The following is an 18,354-nucleotide window of genomic DNA, read 5'->3' as shown; positions in this document are numbered from 1 at the left end:
CTTTAAGTCATGCAATAAGTTCTCATTTAATGTCATTGATCTGCAAGGAAGCTCACTTAGGGTGTTTTCTTTGGGGATTATCCTCTTGAATGAATGTGTTAAGATATTGGTTAGAGGAAATGTCAGATAATCCAAGGATTAAATTACTTCTCTTTTCCTCTTGAAGAAAACTCTTGTATTTTTCTAATTTCTTCTTTAGAAAGTAATTTTTTCATTATGGAAAATTTAATGTGGAAAAAAAAATCTCTTAGGTAAAGAGCAGTTTCCAATTAGACAGGATTCTGAACTTTAAGAGTCGAATAGCCCTGGTGCTTAGACCATTGATAAAATTTTAAGATTAAAATGGAATACATATACATAGCATGGAAGTTAAATATTAGAGTACGATTTATATTTTAAAAACCTACCCTCGGGCTTCCCTGGTGGCGCAGTGGTTGAGAATCCGCCTGCCGATGTAGGGGATACGGGTTCGTGCCCTGGTCCGGGAAGATCGCACATGCCGCGGAGCGGCTGGGCCCGTGAGCCATGGCCGCTGAGCCTGCGCGTCCGGAGCCTGTGCTCCGCAACGGGAGACGCCACAACAGTGAGAGGCCCGCGTACCACAAAAAAAAAAAAAAACAAAACCTACCCTCTTTTTTAACCATTTTCTGTTTCTAAGAGACAATCACTTTAAAGTTACTTTTTCTGAATTTACCTCCTTATTTATAAATAACATGTTTGTACGCTTTTGTCTTTATATTTTGGTTTTATTAATCTCTTTCTATGGAAGACGAGAATTTAGTTTAACACACTCTGTCCTCTCATCCTTGCAATGGTTATATCATAATTTTGAATAAATCAATTTTCAAGGCTTATATTATGACTTTGGATCTATAAATACAGTTAAAAAAAGAAAACAACTGAGTTCAGGCATACCTCATTGCATTGCGCTTTGCTTCATTGTACTTCACAAATACTGTGTTTTTTACAAATTGAAGCTTTTTGGCAACCCTGTGTCAAGCAAGTCGATAGGCTCCATTTTTCCGACAGCATTATTTTTTAATTAAGGTGTGTACGTTTTTTAGACAGAATGCTGTCATACTCTTAAGACTACAGTATAGTGTAAATATGACTTTTATATGTACTGGGAAACCAGAAAATTTGTGCGACTTGCTTTATTGCAATATTTACTTTATTGTAGTGGTCTGTGACCAAACCTGAAATATCTCTGAGGTATGCCTGTACAATAATAAGATTTATTTTTTATGCTATATTTTATTTATAATATTTATATATGAAATAAAAATTATAATAAAATACACTTAGTGTATTTTTAATTGCCTTGTTCTTTGTTTGCTTCTTTTTTTGTATGCCTGTCATTCATTCCCAGTTTGTAAAAGCCTCATTAATATGGACTAAGATGACTGAGGTCATTGGCCTAAGCATTTAGGAGGATAGTTTTGCAGTTTAGGAAGTAGGGAAGATTCATCATGATTTATTATCAGGGTTGGTGAGGTTGGGAATAAAATGGTCCTATGCTCTAAAGTACCTAGTGTTTCCAAGGCCTAAATCCAGGTTCTGTTGCTCTTATCAGCTTCTCATCAACTTCTAATGTGCCTCTTTACCTAGCCCACTATACAGGCTTGAATTTACTCTGCTAAGAACAGTTGTGTGATAAACAAATGAATTAGAATACTTCTCTTAGGGAGTTTGAAGTACACAAAGAAGTGACACTTAAGTGTAAGTGAGCCAGAATTTGAAGATACATGGGGAAAAGTAGTAGGCCATTGAAATAGAAGAATTGCATGAATAAACTAAAAATCGGTAGTATGTTTATCATTGAGTAGTTGGGCTCAGATGTATAGGCTCCATAATGGAGAAACTGAAGATAAGGCTGGGAAAGTGTAGATAGGAGCCCGGTTGAGAGAGGGTAATATGTAATACTTAACTTGGGCTTAATATACTATTAAGACTGTTTAATACATGTTAAGCAGTTGAAAATTAAAAGCAGATATGTTCTTAAAAGGATCATTCTGTTTGTGATAGGTAGAATGAGTTTGAAGGAACAAAACTGCTGGAGGCAGTGAAAAGGGTATGTTTTAAGTATTCATCCTCAAACTAGGTTTATATCAGTGAAAGTAGAAAAAGATGGTTTTGAGAGATTTAGGCTGTCAAATCAGCAATATTTGTGACCAGATATGGATTGGAAGAATACAGAAGAATGAGGCTGAAATGACTCTTGCCTTTTTGACTTGGCTAGGGAACAGTGCCATAATGAATGATGAGAAATGAGAAAAAAAGAGATCTAGAACACTTGTAGTAAATTATTTTTTGCCCAGATTGAGCTGGAATTACCAATAGACAGGATAATAATTATTTAATAGTTATTTTGAAACTCACAGTTCTAGGCCTGAGCAGTTTTAACAGTCATCAGTTCAGTACCTGAAGGATATATAGTTGGGGAGAAGTAGTCTGTGAGCAAAACTTAGAATTCTGTGTGATATTCAGTTCCTGGTTGAAGCTTTTAGGATACAATAACATATGTGAAACCATTTTGTAAATGTAACTTAACGAACTGTTCAAAGGTATTTTGAGTCTCTCTTGATGTTATAGGTGAGCGAAGCGGGTGTCCATAGGCCCCATGTTGGTGGAATTCATGGTCGAAGTAATGATGGCGCTTACTCTCTTGTCCTGGCTGGTGGATTTGCAGATGAAGTAGTAAGTCATGATACAAGCTTGTTCTTTAGAACCTGTCTTGATCATTCAGTAAAATACAGAAGGTTTGTCCAGGATAAATCCCATTTCTTAGTATTGTTTTTATGTTGAAGTGGTCAGTTCTTCACCAGTTAAAAAGTAAATCAGTTTGCAGTCTTTAATCTTTGTATGTACTGATTATTGCAGTGAAAATAGTCACATTTTCTTTAGAGCTCATTTTTAATTTTGGGCTTATTTACATTTTTAATAATTATAGATTGACATGTAGCATTAGAAATAATACAGAGATGTCTTTGCCCTTTATTCAGGTTCAACCAGCGGTAACATCTTGCAAAACTATAGTTTAATATCACAACCAGGATACCAACATTGATACATTCAGGACACTGAACATTTCCCTTACCACAAGGATCCCTCTTGTTGCCCTTTTTAGCCACCATACTATATCTGCTCCCCCAACTCCCCTTAAACCCCCAGACAACCACCAATCTGTTCTCTGTTTCTATAATTTTGTCACTTCAAAAATTTTTATAAATGGAATCGTATAGTGTATAACCTTTGGGATTGGCTTTTTTTCACTCAGCATAATCCTCAAATTGTGGCATGTGTCAATAGTTCATTCCTTTTTATTGCTGAGTAGTGTTCCATGGATATAGGTGTACCACAGTACAAGCATTCACCCATTGAATAACATCTTGGTTATTTCCAGCAAATAATGCTGCATTAAAAATTGTGTACAGGTTTTTTTGTAAATAATGAGTGCTCATTTCTTTGGGATAAATGCCCAGAAGTGTAATTGCTGGGTTGTATGGTAGTTGCATGATTAGTTCTCTAAGAAACTGCTAAAAAAAAAAAGGAAAAAAAGAAACTGCTGAAGTATTTTCCAGAGTAACGGTACCACTTCTTGTTCTTATCAGCAGTGTATGAGTGATTCAGTTTCTCTGCATCCTCACCAGCATTCAGTGTTGTTGCTTTCTTTTAGCCATTCTGATAGGTATGTAGTTATAGCTCATTGTAGTTTTAATTGACATTTCCCTAATGGCTAAGAGTGTTGGACATGATTTATTTATTTGCTATGTGTGTATCCTCTTGGGTGGTGTAGCTCTTCAGGTCTTTTGCCCATTTTCTAATTGGGTTGTGGGTTTTGTTTGTTTTTACTGTTCATTGGATGTGTAGTTTGCAAGTATTTTCTCCCAGTCTATTTCATCCGTGTGCTTTCATGGTATAATGATGAATTCAAGCATAGATGAGTTAATGACATAGAATTTAACTATTTTTACATATAAATATGAGCATTGTGAGGTCAATCCAGATACCATTTGGAAGACTGTATCTGATCAATTGAAGAAGTGTTCTGGACTGTTTTAGATGTACTTATTTATTAGCATTCCTTCAAATGGAGTATACACTGAAGATGAAATTCCTTAACACCTTATTCTTTAAAATATAGACTTCAATTTTGGGTTAACAAAGTGAATTGAATGAAGGTTTTAGGACATATAGAAACACTTAAAACCATGAGATTTTAGTTATGATTTTTAATCAAAGGAAAAACTAGATGCAAAATAATTGACCATTATTACAAGCAAGAATTAAGTAGAGAAAACTTCATTATCTTAAGTTCCGTCTGAACTAGTTAAAATAATCTTGCATTGAAGAAGAACTACTACTGAGATAGTGTTAAGTAGCTACTATAAAAATACTCGTGGAGCTAGTTTTTTTGTTTGTTTGGGTTTGTTTTGTGGTACGTGGGCCTCTCACTATTGTGGCCTCTCCCGTTGCGGAGCACAGGCTACGGACGCGCAGGCTCAGCAGCCATGGCTCACGGGCCCAGCCGCTCCGCGGCATGTGGGATCTTCCCAGACCGGGGCATGAACCCGTGTCCCCTGCATCGGCAGGTGGACTCTCAACCACTGCGCCACCAGGGATGCCCCTTCTTTGGATGTGTTTTTTTCACATTTAGTAGATGTTATACAACTTTTAGTATCCAAATTCTTTTCTAGCTTTCTTCTTAATGATAGGTAATTGTTTTATGCCAGTATAATTTGAGTAAACCCATAGACTGTAAAATGTGGGGAATTTACAGTGCTGTTACGATCTTTAAGTTTGAAGTTTAGCAGCAGATTTGGATATGGTGACTCACTTTGTTATAAAGCAGAAACTAACACACCATTGTAAAGCAATTATACTCCAATAAAGATGTTAAAACAAACAAACAAACAGGGCTTCCCTGGTGGCGCAGTGGTTGAGGGTCCGCCTGCCGGTGTAGGGGACACGGGTTCGTTCCCCTGTCTGGGAGGATACCACATGCCGCAGAGCAGCTGGGCCCGTGAGCCATGGCCGCTGAGCCTGCGCGTCCGGAGCCTGTGCTTGGCAGCGGGAGAGGCCACAACAGTGAGAGGCCCGCGTACCCGCCCCCCCCCAAAAAAAAACAACAACAATAAGCCTTGGATATGTTATAGATTGCTGTTGGGAAATCCGTTTTGGAGTATTTATTAAAATGATGCCCTGTAAAGAACCTACAAATTAATATTGAAAAGTTGATCATTGAATTAAACTAAACAATATTCCCTACCCATAAGACCTTATTTTGTAACATTCTATAAATATTTGTTTAAGAATAGCTATGTTTGGAGGTGTTGGAAGCTATAACTTTAAAATGAAATCTTTAGATCAAGTGATACAGCTTGAAGGTATATTATACACAGGGTTGCATTTGAATTTTGCCTTATTTTGGTAGACCTTGAGAGAACATGTCAACTTATAACATCCAAACCAAAAGTTCTGACTTTGAAACAAGAATTGGTGAATTATACCTGAGTTTAGGTGTTTTAATGCCAAAAATGTTCTCCTGCAGGACCGAGGTGATGAATTCACATACACTGGGAGTGGTGGTAAAAATCTTGCTGGTAATAAAAGAATTGGTGCACCATCGGCTGATCAAACATTAACAAACATGAACAGGTACTCTATATTGTTAGTTTGTAAAGACTGTTTAGAATTTGGGCTTTGTGTAAAAGTTGGATTATAGGACTACAATTTATAACTTACACTGTAGAGAATCTTAAATTGTGAGTTAATATAGCTAAAATACAAATCCTATTACCTGATTAGTATATAATTATTTATAAGCTTCCTAACTTACTTCATAGTATCATTTTTTTTTAATGACATAATTCCCAGTCTTAATACATGTGCTTTGCATTTGGAAACATGTTGAAACCTTTAAAGGAAAGGAACCTATATAATTTAATGAAATTGAGGACAAGGTGGCTTATCTACTACTACACAGGTCAAAGTTATGTTCTACTAAACACAGATTTATCTTTTAAAGTGACAAACTTCTTTTTAGAGAAGACTAATGTGAAATAGGGTTATGTTTGGGAGCCACATTTATGTGCATAAGTGAAACATCAGATAACTTAATCAGAACTACACAAGGTGCTTTTAGGATTTATGATAAAATGTCTTTTAACTGTTAAAAAGAATGTTTAGGTACAAAAGAGCCACCTTGTGCTGACTTTATTCTATAGAAATATTCATGATATTCCAGCTTCCATGGGAATAGAAAATTTAATAACTTCAAAATGTTTTATTTGGTAAGTGCATGCTAATACCAATAATTAAGTAACCCAAACCATCAGATATCAATGACCACATTATAACTTGTCATACTGATAATTTTGTGATCATGAAGTTGAAATTTTTTGTATCCTATTATTAAGGGTATTTTGTGGAATATTGAGTAAAAGTGAGTATTTTTCGCTTTCCTGAGTCTTAATCACTCAGTTTTAAGTAGTGTGTCCTTAATTTCTGATTACTGTGTGAAGTAAAGAATATACTTTATGATTTCAAGACTTTGTTGCCTACCAAGTTATATACAATCTGTTTTTATGTCTTCCTTCTATATTATTTCTGACAGTAGGATTATTTTATTGAACCAGCAGAGGAGACAGGTCAGATTTGCTGGTGAAAACATTGCTGAGGTAGGAGTCCAGCCCCTACGCAGTCTTTTTCTAACAAGAAAGCAACTCTTTAGGAAGAATGATCTTAAAAGGAATTAGAAATATTTCGATGTGTATTGTCAATGAAAATGTATCTTGAATTTGCAAAAGGGCTTTTTCATGTTGTCAAATCTGAAAATTATTTTTTCCCTTTAATAATAAGATTATTTGGCTTGAATGAAACTTCCTTTGTAACTACCTGTACTTGTAATGTACATGATAGATTCTTGTCAAGCTTTTGAAGAATCTAATAAATATACCCTGTTTATCATATGTCACAATCTCAGAAAATAATTGACAAGTAGTAAAAATGTTTATATTAATAAGGAAGGTAGTGAAAATGAAATAGAAACTCAAAACAATTTAGGATTGACTTATCACGGAGACTCTAACACTCCTTCAGGTAATTTATACATTAAGCTGTGAGTACACCTTGTGATTGTAAAGGCCTCATAGGCAAAGGTACCTGTGTTTTATAAACACGAAAGCTGAGGTGAAAGCTCTGACCCATAGTATACTCTTTCCTGACGTGTATATGGTCTAATTCCTTTTTTGTTTCTCTACTAAGAGGTAGTTTGATACCTGCTTTTTGCTTTTGAGAAGTTTGTTCCTGTTTCTTCTCAGCTCTTCCACTTTATGAAACTGAAGAGGGCAGCAGGTAACCTGGCCATCCTTTATCAGGGCGGTTAGAGGCAATCGATTGAGCTGTGGATAGAATAATGGAAAAGCCTTGTTGTTTTGCCTAGTTTCATCCTCTTGGACTCTTTACACAAACTTGAACAGACTGCATACTTATGGGAAACTAGAAGTGAGTTAATAATTATGATGGAAGGTACCTGTGAGCACCAAAGCATTCCGCTCATTAATGTGAAGATAGTACATATCTTTCTCTTAGCTCTTTAAGAGGATGAAGTATATGTATCTCAATAGGTATTCCATAAATAATACCAGCCCTAGAATTGGTGGCTACATTTTCTTCTACCTCAGAGTTTTAATGCATCTCCCATTTGAGATAAAAAAGATAACTTGGTGACCTTTAACTCTGACCACGTCTATGAAAAAAAAATTTTAACAAAACACCTAAGTTCATTTACTTTAACTATGGTAGAAAGATTATAGTAGACTAGTCATTTAGTCTTAAGGTCTTTTATTTGTTTGGGGTTTTTTTTGTTTGTTTGTTTTTGAGCTTGCATAAAAAGAACTATACCCTGAAAAAGCATGTTGTATCGTATCTGATTTTACCAGATTTGAGGGGAGGGTATCTTTTTTTTTTAACCTTAAATGTTCTTAGTGGATTCTTTTCACTTAGGATATAGGTGTCTTAGAGGAAAAATACTAACTTTAAATACATTCTAGTTTGTCTTTTGGGGAGCAGGACTAAGTTTCCCCAAGGAAAGTCTAACGTCTATTAACCTTACTGATTAATTACTACTAGGTGAGTACACATACTAAGGAAGCTTCAGCTAAATCCAGTGCTGCTTCCAGCTCAGTGTTCCTCCTTGTTCATGTGTCATCAGTAAAATGTAGTGATCTTGAGCAGCCAAAAATCTTTATTGTCATGATTTAGCACAGGTATTTGAATGCTTCAGTTTTATTTAAACTTACCTTTTTACTGGAAGTCTTTAAAGGATATTCTCATATTAAACTTGTTCTTATTATCTTCTAAACTTTAAGGAATCTCTATTGTCTGGAATGTGGAAAGTAGACCTAGAAAGGTCATTCATACCTTGCTGACAAATTTATTTTTCTGGATTTCTTTCTACATTTTTCCAGCAATTTACCTCATTCCCTTATCAAAAATAACTATTACAACAATCACTTGCTTTAGTTTTCCAACTTTCTCCCTTCCCTCAACAAACGTTATTTAAAGAAAATTCCATGTATTTCTAGTTGTTTTCTATTATACGTGGCACAGATGTTATTACTTTCAGAAGAACCCTACAGGCTATCTGAGAACCAATCCCCTGGCTTGGGGGTGACATCAGAAAACTGATTTGTCTTCTCTGCTGGTGGGGGAAAGCATAATCCTATTATCTGGAATAATATGGAAAGAATCATAGAATCTTAACCATCAGGTAAGGCATAATTCACCTTTTAATTGAGCTAATGATGCGATTATATACTTGAAGAAAGATTACTTGGTATAAAGACTTTGTTTTATTTTTTAGGGCATTGGCCCTAAACTGTGATGCTCCATTGGATGATAAAATTGGAGCAGAGTCTCGGAATTGGAGAGCTGGTAAGCCAGTCAGAGTGATACGCAGTTTTAAAGGGAGGAAGATCAGCAAATATGCTCCTGAAGAAGGCAACAGATATGATGGCATTTATAAGGTGCTCTATCTGGCATGACATCTTGTTAGTCATTCTTCCTGGGCTTTCAAGACAGGGTTGCCACAGGGAACTGCTCTACTGTGGGTGGGCTAAAGGAAACAATAGACCATCTTAGTTGGTCTTTCTACTTTTTCTGGAAATACAACATGTACAAAATGAGCTCTTAATTTTGACACTTGTCTTTTAAGGCTTATCTGAAGTCCCTAAAGGCAGAGTTATATTTTGGGTTAAGTTTTTTTACAAGTATATATTCTCTTATGGTAAAGCTGTTCAAATAACTTGGCCGTTGTAGATATTGATTCTTATATCTTCCAGAATGATTCTAGCTGTAATAGCTTTTTCAAAGCAGAGCACATCATAATTTTGAAAATAGGTTGCATTCTTTGTTTTAAAAATGAAGACATCTACTGCCACCATTTTTATCTACTATTATGCAAAATTCTATTAATTAATGAGCATAGTCTTGCTGCTACTTCAAATTTATAGCAATCCATACTTACGGGAATTATCATAATTAGGAAACAAGGTCGAAACAATATTTAAGTGCATAGTTTTTACTTACTATTACAGCAGAGCAAGTATCTTTCAAAGTTGCATTTAGTTCTGCCAAGTTTACTTAAAACACTAATATGACATTATAAATAAGTCTAAACTTTACATTTCAAACGAGTACTGAAATATTACGATTTAGGTGGTGAAATACTGGCCAGAGATTTCATCAAGCCATGGATTCTTGGTTTGGCGCTATCTTTTAAGGAGAGATGATGTTGAACCTGCTCCTTGGACCTCAGAAGGAATAGAACGGTCAAGGAGACTATGTCTACGTTTACAGGTTAGATTACATTTGTCTAGGCTACTTGTATTTTCATAAAAATGTATGCCTCTGTACTATCTATGTGCCTTAACCCTGGATATAACCCACAGCAGTTGGTCAGTGGACTGTAAGGGGTGAGGAATGAGATCATGCAAGTATATGGAAGGAAAAGTAAAAAAGTAGCATCCTAGGTGTCAGACTGCCCTAAGACCAAGAATTGTGCTTGGGGAAAGCTGGGCTTGATAATGAAATGTAAAATGCAGTTGACCCTTGAACACCATGGGTTTGAACTACATGGGTCCAGTTTTACACGGATTTTTTTCAATAGCAAATATTTCAGTACATATCTGTGGTTGGTTGAATCTGCAGGTGTGGAGGGCCAACTATAAGTTACACAGGGATTTTCAACTTGAGAGGATTGGCCCTGCCCTAACCCCCTGTGTTGTTCAAGGGTCAGCTGTATTTCCAGTTCAATCTGGACTTGAAGTATGAGGGAAAGGGATACCTAAAATTTAGATATAAGAAGGCTTGAGAAGGGAAGTTTATCCTAGAGGGCACAGGGGGTGTGTCTGGTAGGGGAAGGGGGGAGGTGGCTTATAAGAGTGGTCTGCTTTCTACCCTTCTCACTTTTCCTCACCCCTTTTCTCTCTTCCCCCTCAAAGCTGCTTCCTTGTCCTGTCACCACCTTTAGTGCTTTGCCTTTTTTTTTTTTCCCTTTGCCCATGCTCAGCTGTTAACCCATATAAGACTTTGTTGGTTTTTTGTGCATAATGGATGGTATGGCTACATTTCCCCTCCACTGCCTATACACCCTAGACTTTGTCCCTGACACTGACTTCAGAGCATGGTTTGAGTTCATTCTCCATCATTCCCCATCGCTGTGCTTCTCGTAAAGACTACCAGCTTTGTCATTTCCCCTGGCTCTGCCCACACTGCATGTGTAGGGGCTGAACTATGGGCAAGTGTCTGACCACCCAGGCAGGTGAGTGTGTCTCTTCTAGTGCAAGTCTGTTTCTGTTTTTGTTTTCTTTTTAAACTCATAGAATTGTTTAAATGAGACCCATCAGCTGCTAAAATAACTGCCAAAATAATTCCTTTTATAAGTAAACATTTTTAAAACCTATTGTTAAATCCATTTTCAAAGGATTTTTTTTTCAGGTCTACTGTTCAGCAGAGCAGTGTTCTAGATAGGTTAAATTTGAAACAGTTGAGCAGAACGAAGCATATAAACCAGTCAGCTATGATGAGTTAATATCATTGATGAGGCCTGTATAACATTGAGCTTTAAATATGAGTGTTATCACAAAGCATGTCCAAAAGAAAGCATAGCCAATAAAACACAAGAGTAATAGGGTAGAGTTTATTCCTTAAAGTCTAACCTTTTAGTTGATAAAGAATTCAGTAATTTAGTGGCTTTAGGTCTTCTAAAAGCTCTCCTGCCCCACCCCACCCCTGCCTCTTAATTTGGGGAGATAGAAACTTGGCCCTTCATGGGGTTTTTTGTTTTTAAGATTGGCTCCATAACTTAGTGTAACCCCAACTATGTGAGTACCATCTATTGTGCTCTTTGGTTGATCTTCACTTACCTTCATATCTAATTCTACTTGCCTTTCTTCCTCAAACTTTTTAAGCCCCCTAGTTACAACTCCTAAAAAGTTCTTTCCTCTTTTTTATTTGAAACTAAGATCATCACATTATAAAATGGAATATCTTTAACAGTCAAAGCTACATGGTTTTACACTGAATTGGGGATTTTTAATAGTCTTCTGTCCTTTGAATTCTGTTTCTTTAAATGTCTGTGTCCTTTATATAAATCTTTTCAATTTAGGGAAAGTATAGATTCCTCCCCATTCCCCTTTTTAAATTTCTGACAAGGATCTAGAACCCCTCTTCTCTGTGAAGCTTAAATCTGCATTGTACTTTTTTCCCTCGTCAGTATCCAGTAGGTTACCCTTCAGATAAGGAAGGGAAGAAGACTAAAGGACAGTCAAAGAAGGCCAGTGGAGCCTCAAAAAGGCCATCTACAGATGGTAGGTAATGATTGCAGGACATAAATCTGAATAACATAGTTTCTAATAAAGAGAAATATTAAGAGAGTAAATTGAAAACTCATAAGAAATTAAAAGAAAAATGAAGGGATTTTTTTTTTTTGGTGGGGGTGGGGTGTGATGAGCTTTTTGTTTATCTTAATAGTGTCAGTGCCTAAACAAAGTATCCTAAACTATATGAGAGAGTTAAATGCTGCTCTACCTTGGTTATCTTCATGCTAAACATAATTGGTGCCAGTTTACTCTTTCGTTTCATAGTTCTGCTTAGAACCACTTGTAGTGTGCTGATGTATTTTTAAATGAATCTAGATGATTGTCCAAGTGCCTCCAAAGTACCGAAAGCATCAGATTCAGCAGAAGCAGTTGAGGCTTTCCAACTAACCCCTCAACAACAACATCTAATCAGAGAAGACCATCAAAACCAGAAGCTATGGGATGAAGTTCTTGCATCTCTTGTGGAAGGACCAGTATGTAAATATTTTAAAATAATTTTCTAATATTAATAAATGATGAAGAATATTTTCCCTATGAATTATCATTTTCACAAGTCAGTTAAAACTTGATCCTTTTATCCAATCTTCTCACCCAGTACGGCCACCTTTCAGAAATAAGGCAGCACTTGATGCTTTTAAATTGATTTTAGTCCTCTTAAATGTTGGTTTTTTGACCTCTCTGTGCTCGAACTTGATAATTTATGGTGAGGTGCTGTTCATAGGGAGAATTTTCAGTTGTGGCACACATTCAGTTTAATACTCATCAGGAAAGTTTTGTTATAGCTCAAAGTTACCTGATAGAACAAGTCTTAAGCAAGTCAGCATAATTTTCAATGCCCACATGTTCAACCTAGGAATAAAAATACCAGCATTTATTTAAGTATTTCATATGTTTTGGATTTTTTTTCTTTTTTTTTTTTTTTTTGGTAATAAAATTTTAAAATGAAAAGGAATTTCAAGGTTAACTGACATCTGGGTCTTGTGTTAAGCTGTGGTTTGCAATGAAGCTTTCTTATCAAATCCCAAAAGGTAGTGGTTTCAAATGTAAATTGTCTGTTCATTCTTTGCTCACTGTTCTTATTGTCTCTAATTTTGCTTATAAATTTGATTCTTCTGTTTTCTTACATATTAGCCCCTTGTCATGTGTAATGTCGTTATTCTTCTGCTTTCTTTCCTTCAAAAAAAAAAGCTGCTGTTGTGGGTGAGCTCTAGTATCCTCTCTTGAAATTCCACTTTGTCATTTTTTAGTAATTTCTTCCTTCCAATGTTTTCTTCATTTTTCTGAGTACATTGGCCAGAACTTCTTGTGTGTCTGAAATGGGGTTAATGCATATCTATATGCCCCTTTTATGTGGGTTTAGAGGGAACTCTGTCATAGTTTTTGTGTTGCTTTTTGTTTGACAAATAGTCATCATTATGGAAACATCTTCCGGATACAGTTTGTAGACTTAGAAATGAATGAGGTTTATCATACCCTTTGGATTGATACTGGATGGTTTTTTTTCTTTGTTTTGTCTATAAATGTGATATTTTGGGTTGTCCTTGGGTAGAATGAGACTTACATGTTTGGAGGACAGATAAAAGTGAGTTAGTTCTGTGAGAAGTGTTACTTGCTTTTTAGCCAAGAGAACCAGGCATATGGAGAGTCTGACTCTGGTATGTCAGATTTTTTTTCACTTAGAGCAAGTAAGAAACAGCAAGCAGTTGTTGGTCATGGTCTGATTATTTTCTGGTTGGAGAGGATACAGCTGGTTAGTGATAACTCAGGTGAGTTCCAGCTGTGAGTGGGCAGAAGACAAAGTAGCAGATACAGGTGAAGGATAATGCTACCTTAGTGCAGATGGAAGTTCTCTTTTGCACGTCTGTTGTCTGGGTTGGGCATGTGTATTAGGCTTCAATCTGCGGCTTTTCATATATCCTGTTTGTCAATTTCAACAAATTATTAAAGTGGTCAAATCCTGCAAGACTTGGTAGGTATGTGCAAATCAAGTATACTTTTCAACCTCTTCTTTCAATGTAACTTTTATGTGAAAGTCACCAACTGACAGTTCTCAAACAAACAAAAACAATAAAAATCCTGTCCCTTGTGGCAGGATCTTACATACCTATACCTAGGTCAGGTGACTATGACCTTGCTGCTAGTGGTTACTCTGAACATTTATGTACTATTGCCCTGCATAGGTTTCATGCCCATTCTTTTCAGATAAACCAGGAACACATTTAGTAAGCCAGAAAAATCAGGTTTTGGCCAGCAGTGACTTTTAAATAAATGCATAGTATGCTTATATCCAAACACCTTCCCAAGGCCCTATATGATCTGGCATCCATCCCTACCTTCCTCTGCATTCTCCTCTTGCTGCTCTCTCAGGCCCAAACTGCTTTAGCCACAGTGACATCTGTGCTATTTAAACACACTCAACCTGTTCCTGTTCCTAGGGCTTTACACATATACTATCTCTCTGACTAGAATTCTCCTCTCTGTATCTTCATGTGGCTCATTCCTTCATATCTTGTAAGTCTCTGCAAAATACTACACTCCTCAGAGAGGCCTTCCCTGGCTGTCCTTTCTAAAATAGACCCTCCTTACTCTGTTGGTTTTATTTGCCTTGTTTCCTCAGATACTACTATCTGAAGTTGAGTTTTTAAAAATCAGCTCTCCTAAAGGAATATAAAGTTCCATGAGAGCAGAAACTTGGCCTTTTTATTACTGCTATGTAGATGAGTGCCTGGCACATTGTAGGAACTCAAAATGTTGATACTAAATATGCTCATATTACAGACACTGTGGAGGTACTGGGGAAATAACAGTCATTAACAAAGTAGTTTGTCAGAGAGAAGGTACCTGGTATTAAAGTTAAATTTTTTCCGCATCTCCCCCTAACTGGTATATTCTTCTAGTGTGTTGAATAACACTTCATTGATAATTCACTTGAGCTTTATAATCCATGCTTAAAAATAAGTTATTATCAAGATATAACTATGAAATGGAATCTTAGGGTTTTGTTTTTTTTTTACTTGAAATTCCTATAGATTCTACTTTTTTTATTAACATAAAGAACAAACATAAAATATACTCCCCTACTACCAAAAAATAACTGAGTGGAGGATTATCCTGGTGACTATTCAAAAAACTACTTTTCCTTCTAGGTTAAACAAACAGCTTGGATAAGATGGAACCCAGTAATGGCTTTTGAAGATTATAGACTACCCATCTGATCATGTTTGCTTTAGAAAGCTCGACCTTCTGTAATTTAGTGCCAATTTGAGTAAACAGTAGCACCAGGAAAATATGGGATTTGGGGATTGGGGCAAAATATCACAGAAAATTATTCTAGGTAAATAAATACGTTGATTCTTTGGGGTCTTAGATACTAGAGTATTATTGCCAAGTGCTTTTATCTTTTTTAGCATAAAAAATAAGTATTGAAGTTTTGTAAGAGAAAACGATTGAATATATATAGACAGAATACCATGGAGCTTTTTGAAAATAGATCTGTATGTAATGACCTGAGACAAGCTGTTCATGATTTTTTTAAGTGAAAAATAATCTCTGGAATGTGAAGTTTACTTTTTAAAGCCATATGTCCTGACTTTGCAACCTTTGCAACTCAATCCTAAGATTTAAAAACTAATGTGTCTATCTTATGGATGGGATTTCTGCAGTTTCCTATTACACATTTGCTTGTAGTTACAATCACTACTTGATTTTTTTCTTAATAGAAAACATACTAAATGGGATTGACACTTTTTTCCCCAATTATTTGGAATTCTTTTAATATATTATGAAATGCTAACTTTTTTTCTTCTCCTTGGGTACCATTCTAGAATTTTCTGAAAAAATTGGAACAATCTTTTATGTGTGTCTGCTGCCAGGAGCTAGTTTACCAACCTGTGACAACAGATTGCCTCCACAATGTCTGTAAAGTAAGTAGAACTCCTTTCTCATTTTCCCTTGTTAGGCCAGAAGGCACACTAACCTCCAAACCTCTTTTCAGCACGCGAACAAGCATTTTTTTCATGAAGCAGAATAGATAAGGAAACTTGCTGGTTAGGAAGCATTTAATTACATCTTGGTGGTGAATCCGTGTTTTAACTCTATAGTAATTCAAATCTGTATTGTCTCAACATTCTATCATGTTTGAAATTATTGAGGAGGGGTTGAAATAGAGAAGAAAGCAATGTGTTGTTGCTATTTTCTGTTACAGCTTACGTATGTTTCATATATTATAGTGCAAACTGAAATAATTTCGTGTACTTGAGGGAACCTAGAACAGATTCTGTCTGGCAGCATGCCCAGAGGAGTTGAATATTGTCTTATCAGTGTGATGTAAAAGGAATTTGAATTTCAATCAAACCAAGGTTGGAATCTTGTTCTACTGATTGGTGGTTATGTGCCCTGACCTAACTTCTGAACTTTAGTTTCTTTTGTCAAATGGAAACCGACCTTCCACATAAGTGTTTGTATGTGACCTTGAGTCAGTTAAGTAGAGCTAAATATATTTTTGAAAAGCACATTATACATTGACTTCATAAAATAGATACGTAATTTAGTTTTAAGCAGGGGATTCCTGAGTTGTTTTTCTTTTGTGCTCTATCAGGAAAGATCAGGATTAAAATCCAACCTAGAAGGTGAGGCTAGTGGAAACATGCAAAATTCTAACATTCATTTTTACTGGATGAGGAAATTAATGTATACAAAAGAGGTCATTTACTTGAAGTCTCAGAGTATGTGTTAGAGGTGGAACTAAAGCCACGTCTGTAGGTTAATTTTCATAGTGCAGATTCAGGCCTTGACAGTTGTTCATGTTTTATGTTTCTCTTGTTGCCAAACAGTAAGTTTCTTGTTCTGTTTAAAAGCCTAAGTCGTTGAGTACTTTCTATATATGCTTTACACTCAGATGAAATTAGGTGTCTTTTTATTTTGTTTCATTTTGGTTTTGGTTTTGCCTTAGGATTGCTTACAGCGCTCCTTTAAGGCTCAAGTGTTCTCCTGCCCTGCTTGCCGGCATGATCTTGGCCAGAATTACATCATGATTCCCAATGAGGTTCTGCAGACTCTACTTGACCTTTTCTTCCCTGGCTACAGCAAAGGACGATGATCTGTCTACTTCTACTGTGTTGGCTCCCGGTGGCTTTTTGGACAATAAAGAATCTAAAATGGTTGGGGTGGGAGGGGGGGGTGGAAGCAATGGTGGACCATATCTCTCACGTTCTGAAGCAGCTAATCCTCTTTCCTACGTAGCCATCATCTTGTGTGTGTAGTAAGAGGCCCATTTCTCAACTGTCTTTTAAATATCAAAAGGTAGTTCTTGTCAGTTTAACATCTAGTTTTAATGAGTAAAAAGTCAAAGCCTCAGCTCTAGTTGATATCCAAGTTATGATTTATTTTGCAACTACCTCAGGACAGAAAAGATTTATGGGGATTTTTTAAATCATTGAATAATTAGTTAAATGAAATTTTAGCTACACACTGCCTCCCAAGTATTAGTTGTGCCTGGTTCATGTAATTTGATTTTCAGAAAAGGAAGTGACACTTGAGATTGTTGGAATGAACGCAGCTTCTGTAGTGTGCATAATACATTTTTAATGTCTTCTTCCATTACAGTGTGTGTTTTGCAGGACAGGTTCATTTTTTAAGCCAATTTTGTGAGCTCCATTGTGCTTTTTTCTGGTGTTTTATGCAAGCTGACTACTAATGAAAACAATATGAATGCATTGTTGCTGCATTAGTGTAATGTGGTGTGGTTTTGCACTTAAAAGAGGTATTCAGATGATCTAGTTGTAAATGTTCATGTGAAAAGCCTCTTCTGTACTAGTCAAACTGCTTTTAGTGAGTCTCACCAGTGGTTTTTACATCTGCAGAGCATTGAGGACTGGGCTGACTTTTTGAGAGGATTGAAATTGCTTCATATTGTGATCCTAAATTTTATATTCACTATATTCCCTAAAGTATACCTTAATAAATATTTTATGACCAGAAAAATAGCTCATCCTGTTTCACTTTTTTATGTTTGTCTGGCTTATATTTGTAGGTGTTTTTAAGAATCAGTCATTTCCAGAGTATTTCATTGTGTGTTTTTATTGAAACATTTTGCACAATTTTTTACTCTTGATTTTTGGTATTGAGAACTAGTATGAAATCTTAAGCACTAAGGGACAGATGTCACCCTGGGTTTGATCTTTTGGGTTTTTTTTTTAACTAAATGGGGAAAAAGTTTCAAATTAAGAACCTAGTGACTATTCTTTTATCTATAACAACCAAGTCTTATGTTCAATTTAAGCATAATCAGTGCTACTTATTTCACAAACCTGAGAATATTCTAAAACGGTTCTAGTTTCTGAAACTAAATTTTCATAAAACTTTTAATATTATCGAATCAGTTTTCCTACCCCTGAATTCAGAGCCATAAATATAGCCATATATTTATTGAATATTTGCTTTGCATTTGTTCATGTGTATTTATTTAATT

General features: G+C 35.9%; 1 protein-coding gene across 2 annotated transcripts in view; it reads left to right on the top strand.

Annotated features, from left to right (window-relative positions):
• Window positions 1-17,869, top strand: part of UHRF2 (ubiquitin like with PHD and ring finger domains 2) — a 73,747-nt gene extending 55,878 nt beyond the window's left edge. The window contains exons 9-16 of one of the 2 annotated variants that reach the window (XR_009336945.2): window positions 2,593-2,697; window positions 5,552-5,658; window positions 8,867-9,029; window positions 9,721-9,861; window positions 11,780-11,873; window positions 12,201-12,358; window positions 15,032-15,219; window positions 15,710-15,792. Coding sequence is in view for 1 of the 2 variants with exons in the window: in XM_059071863.2 (XP_058927846.1) it covers window positions 2,593-2,697; window positions 5,552-5,658; window positions 8,867-9,029; window positions 9,721-9,861; window positions 11,780-11,873; window positions 12,201-12,358; window positions 15,710-15,808; window positions 16,837-16,983 (1,014 nt within the window). In the remaining variant the exon portion in view is untranslated. Of the gene's footprint in view, window positions 1-2,592; window positions 2,698-5,551; window positions 5,659-8,866; window positions 9,030-9,720; window positions 9,862-11,779; window positions 11,874-12,200; window positions 12,359-15,031; window positions 15,220-15,709; window positions 15,809-16,836 lie in introns of those variants that run through there. The other variant, XM_059071863.2, reaches the window with a different exon arrangement.
• The last annotated feature ends 485 nt before the right edge of the window (window positions 17,870-18,354 follow it).

The sequence above is a fragment of the Kogia breviceps genome, chromosome 8 (genome assembly GCF_026419965.1).
Source record: "Kogia breviceps isolate mKogBre1 chromosome 8, mKogBre1 haplotype 1, whole genome shotgun sequence".
NCBI classification, from domain to species: Eukaryota; Metazoa; Chordata; class Mammalia; order Artiodactyla; family Physeteridae; genus Kogia; species Kogia breviceps.
Note: the sequence above shows the minus strand (reverse complement) of the source record. Positions and strands in the feature narration are given on the sequence as shown.